Source organism: Saprolegnia diclina (genome assembly GCF_000281045.1).
Source record: "Saprolegnia diclina VS20 unplaced genomic scaffold supercont1.9, whole genome shotgun sequence".
Classification (NCBI taxonomy): domain Eukaryota; phylum Oomycota; class Saprolegniomycetes; order Saprolegniales; family Saprolegniaceae; genus Saprolegnia; species Saprolegnia diclina.
Genome location: NW_008246076.1, coordinates 323,744 through 328,071, shown reverse-complemented (window position 1 = coordinate 328,071; position 4,328 = coordinate 323,744). Strand labels below are relative to the sequence as shown.

General features: G+C 57.6%; 2 protein-coding genes across 2 annotated transcripts; both read right to left on the bottom strand.

Moving 5' to 3' along the window:
- Positions 1–182: 182 nt before the first annotated feature.
- SDRG_03791 (hypothetical protein) lies at positions 183–1,860 on the bottom strand. Its single transcript, XM_008609435.1, has 5 exons — positions 1,359–1,860; positions 1,205–1,299; positions 846–1,155; positions 749–802; positions 183–699 (listed from the first exon to the last, which is right to left on the bottom strand). Exons 1-5 carry the CDS (start codon positions 1,800–1,802, stop codon positions 427–429), a joined length of 1,176 nt encoding a protein of 391 aa, XP_008607657.1. The 5' UTR covers positions 1,803–1,860; the 3' UTR covers positions 183–426.
- Positions 1,861–2,088: 228 nt separating this feature from the next.
- On the bottom strand, positions 2,089–4,146 carry SDRG_03790 (hypothetical protein). Its single transcript, XM_008609434.1, has 5 exons — positions 3,246–4,146; positions 3,021–3,199; positions 2,673–2,939; positions 2,442–2,626; positions 2,089–2,396 (listed from the first exon to the last, which is right to left on the bottom strand). The coding sequence occupies exons 1-5, from the start codon at positions 4,125–4,127 to the stop codon at positions 2,275–2,277; spliced, it is 1,635 nt and encodes a 544-aa protein (XP_008607656.1). The 5' UTR covers positions 4,128–4,146; the 3' UTR covers positions 2,089–2,274.
- Between the last annotated feature and the right edge of the window lie 182 nt (positions 4,147–4,328).

The following is a 4,328-nucleotide window of genomic DNA, read 5'->3' as shown; positions in this document are numbered from 1 at the left end:
GTCGTCATCAAGTAGACACGTCGCGTGCGAGAAGACACGTTGTCCATATATCGAATTGTATAGTCTATATAATGTTCAATCTGCGCATTCTCCATATTGCATTAGCTTTGATCTCGCTTCACCTCGTGGTACGGCTAAACCTTTCTTGTTGTTGTCGACAGAACATTGCAGCAACCGCAAGGGCCAAATGGACCCAGCGACAATGACGTCAGAGTCCGCGTATATTTTGTTATTACACGACTTTGCATGCGTAGCGCTACGCCTGAGTGCATGGGAGTTCGCACCAGCACTTGATCGTTCGGAGTGAGCTGCGTACAGAGAGCCCGAGAGGTATCCTTACTTGGTGATATAGCGATGACCCGAGCACGACTCGACCCAAGGATCAAAGGTTCGAGGTCGGCAACGACGAGTTAAATTAGAAGACAACTAGTTGCGATAGACCTTGACGACTTCGCGAATCTCGAGACGACACACGGGGCACACGTGCGTCGTCTCGAGCAACGACATGGCACAGCGCATGCAGAGCACGTTGTGGCCGCAGGGCACACAGACGGCGGCTTGCGGGCCGTCAAAGCACACCACGCACTCGAGCACGCGCGGGCGCAGCGTCGCTTTTGTAAAAACAACAGGTTGCGCAATCTCGACCGAGGGCAGCGGGGGCGCCGATGGCTCTGGGTAGACCTTGGCCCGTCCGAGCTCCTACGCATCATCTTTACAGGTACGATTACAATGCCAAGGACGTGCGTACGTGTGAATTGAACTGGCGCGTCGGCGAGACCAGCGCGTCTTGGAGGCAGTCCCGCTAGCCGCGGCGTGAGAACTATCACATTGGAGAAGGCACGCACCGCGTCGTGGGCAAAGAAGCGAAGCCACTTGGCCGCGCCGTCTTCGCTCAGCGCCGCAAAAGAAAAGTGACACAGCGCTTGGGTGCGGCTCGACCCGACTTTCTGCGCGCCGCGGAGGTCAAACCCAAAGGGTTTGGGGTTCAAGTCCGACCAAAACGAGGGGTTGTTCGGGCGGATGCACGGCTCGTCCGCCGTCACATGCACGAGCAGCGATGCGCTTGGGACCGGTGGGCGGCGCGCGGCGTCGGGCACTGCAAAGAGCGCGACTTCGAGAAACATAGACGAGCTTGTCCGCAGCACAATGCAATAGCTACACCAAAAACCTATGGACGAGCGTTTCATATGACGTGGCAGCGTACCGTCGCGTCCAGGCTTGAAGCGCTGAAATGCCAGTGAGCTGCGACAAGAACGTCTCGACGCGCTGAAACACCCAGCCACTGTACACGGAGCAGCGCTAGACGTGTGTATGGTGCCAATTAAGACAAGGACCTTCTTTGTCGCATCGACGACTACCTGCTCGAGCAGCTCGATGCAACGCGCGAGTGCCATGAGACGCAGATCGTCGTTGTCGCCTTCGCGCTCCTGAAACGTACGCCGGGCAACCTCGAGCGGTGCGTCGCCTTTGGCGTTGAGGACATACGGCGAAAACTCGGGCAGCGACAGAAGGTACTGCACCACCCGCGCCTGGCCCGTGCGGCAGGCGTGGTGCAGCGGCGTGTTGCCGTCGTAGTCGCGCGCGTACTCGTCGGCGCCGGCGGCGTGGAGCCACTGCGCGGCGGCGACGTGGCCATGCGCACACGCAATCGTGAATGGCGTTCGGCCAGCGCGAAGGTCGCGAAACTCAATGTTGCTATGCGTTGGCGCCAAGGCGGTCAAGGTCGCGACGTCCCCGGCGCGGGCAGCGTCCCAGACGCGCTCATCGAGCGTCTTGTGGGACCAGCCAAGCACGTTGCCCATGCTGCCAGCTGAAATGAGAGCGTTCTGGGAGAAAGGCCGACCGGCCTGCAATGCGATTGGTCCAAAAGCAACTTGTGTTTTGTATTCACGCTGTTGCCGGCGATGATTGGTCCACGGTTTCAGCGTGCACCAATCAACGGCGCGATGCGGATAGGAAAGATTGTATGTCCATACAAATATCCAGTCTAACACGACCACGGTCTCAGATGACAGCCAACGACACTTGCGGGAGCGCAGGCGTCGCAGAGTCCCGCGCTCTCTCGGAGTATAACACCAAGTACCAAAAGAGTAGCAAAAGGACTAGTTCTTCATCGTTACCGAAGCGTGAAATACGGTGCTCCCGTTGGAAATCGTAGAGTTGGGTCGTACTTGTGGCCTTGCTAGCCATATGCCCGAGCGCCTCGTCCCAAAGAACCGGCGTCGTTGGCAATAATGAGGTTCTCCACATGCGAGCCACCAAACGGTTCGTAGACTACGGCGCCTCGGCCGCGTAGGGACTCTTGTGTCGATAGAAATGCATGCTAGGAATGCGCTTGCCGCGCAGGTCGAGTGGAAACTGCACGTGGTCCTCGTTCGCATTGTCGGCCGGACAGCCTAGAGTACCGACGCGTGATGGACATTGCTCATGGCCACTCGTACCGTTGGGGTGTTGGAGCTTCATGGCTTCGCGGGCAAACCGGTACAAGGTACCTTCGAGATGGGCAAACGGCGACTGACGGATCGTTGTCATCGTATATAAATCGCTCGACGGCTCGCGGACGCCAAAGCACGTGGCGTCGCGGAGCACGTAGCCGGCGGGGAGATACCGTGCCAGGTGCACGTCGCTAGCTCAGCATTGGATGCAACCATATACATCAAAGGATGGTGCACCCAAATCGAAAGTCTTGGAGGGTCTCCCACACGAACGCGTCGGCGCGACAGCCCGACAACTTGACTGTATTTCGGTGCAGGAAGATCACGTCGCCGCTCGGGTCGTGCTGGACCATAGTGCTGCCGCAAAAGCTACGGTCGACGCGGTCCAGTTTACCGAGGCTGCCCGGCGGGCGACCAATCATGTGAAACGGCACATTGGCCTTCAGCCACGCGAGCCGGAAGAGGTCCTTGTCGCCGTACACCATGCCAAAGTTGGTGAGAAACCTAGCGCAGTGACATATTCATCAACATTCATCCATCCAGAAAATACACATTGAACACTATTGAACTATCGCATTAGCGTACCGAGGTTCGTACAGGGCAAAGAAGGCCAGCACGTGCAGCGCCGGCTCGGCCATGGTCTTGTTGAGGAGCACTTGGCCGCTCTCTTGCTCAAACATATCGACAAAGTTGATGCCCAGGAGGTCCCAAAGCTGACTGTAGCCATCAATGTTGAAGCACGTGTGGCCGGGCCGCCAGTAGTCCTACACAACCGCTTCGTACATTCAAGTAGACCAAAAGAGAGTCTACGGGCCAAAATATCGCGCCATTCGATTGAAAGGCGGGCGTGGAGAAGAGGTACGCGGGGTCGTGGATAGCAAAGTTGTCACAGTCGAGGAGCAAAACACTTTCAAATGCACTGTGGAGCACAGCATAGATCTTGGAGTAAAAGCGCGTCGCCAACGGATGAAAGATCGGACGGACCTGCACATGCAACGTCGTGTGCAGCGCTTGCAAAATGGCATTGTCTCGCGGAAGCTCGTCCGGTCGGTGCCACACCTCGATGGGCAACGAGCAGTTGAGTGCCCGAAGGTGCGCAATGCTGGCGTACGCCGACGCAAGCGCGCTCGGGTGCACGGAAAACACGATTCCTCGGGACGCGACGTAGCTCGTGTTGAGGGCGTAGAAGAACGTCGATGCGTCGTGGCCGTACGATGCGTACTGGGCGGCGAGCGCGCATGAAAACTGCCGGCCCGTGAGCGTCCCGCAGCTCGTGTACATGGTGCGGATCGTTTCATTGGTTGCGTCATCGCGCAGCTCGCAGTAGCCCGGAACACCGTAGATACCCGTTTGGATCACGGTATCGCAGGCTTCCGTCTTGTTGGGCGTGTACACGTAGCTCACGAGATCGTTGATTTGGCTCGGACAACTACCCATGCCCGTGTACTGAAACTTGATGCACGAGTACCGAGTGCCGTGCCGTGCGACGACGGTCGGAAAGAGGAAGCTTTCGGCGTACGGGAGCACTTGCTCGAGCGACGGGTACAGCTGGTACCGGGCGTAGTGCGCAGCGGCCGAGACGTGGTGCACGGCCTTGTCCTGGATCGTACCGAGCAGCGAGTTTAGTTGTTGGCACCAGAGCAGAGAATAGACGAGGAGGCCGCCGACGCCAGCGACCAGGTGCCACCGCATGTGCCGATATCAAGGCGCCTTTATAAATGGCAATCGAAACGGTTGCATAGCGTGAAATGATGCCCCAATTCTAGAGCATATTTTTACGTCCTACGTGCCAAAATTGCTAGCCACCGAGTTTACGCCAGTATCCAACATTGCGGTGTACACTGCGTGGCAAGTCGCGTCGTTTCAAGCTATCGGTCTATCCAGCCATCTATC

Excerpts from the sequence above, each read along its gene's own strand:
- SDRG_03790 (XM_008609434.1), bottom strand. The coding sequence starts at position 4,127 with ATGCGGTGGCACCTGGTCGCTGGCGTCGGCGGCCTCCTCGTCTATTCT. Across the intron at positions 2,940-3,020 it reads TTTGCCCTGTACGAACCTCG|GTTTCTCACCAACTTTGGCA; the intron begins GTACGCTAATGC and ends TCACTGCGCTAG. Across the intron at positions 2,397-2,441 it reads GAAGCTCCAACACCCCAACG|GCTGTCCGGCCGACAATGCG; the intron begins GTACGAGTGGCC and ends TCGGTACTCTAG.
- SDRG_03791 (XM_008609435.1), bottom strand. The coding sequence starts at position 1,802 with ATGGGCAACGTGCTTGGCTGGTCCCACAAGACGCTCGATGAGCGCGTC. Across the intron at positions 1,300-1,358 it reads GCATCGAGCTGCTCGAGCAG|CGCTGCTCCGTGTACAGTGG; the intron begins GTAGTCGTCGAT and ends ACACACGTCTAG. Across the intron at positions 803-845 it reads GCTTCTTTGCCCACGACGCG|CGGGACTGCCTCCAAGACGC; the intron begins GTGCGTGCCTTC and ends CGCCGCGGCTAG.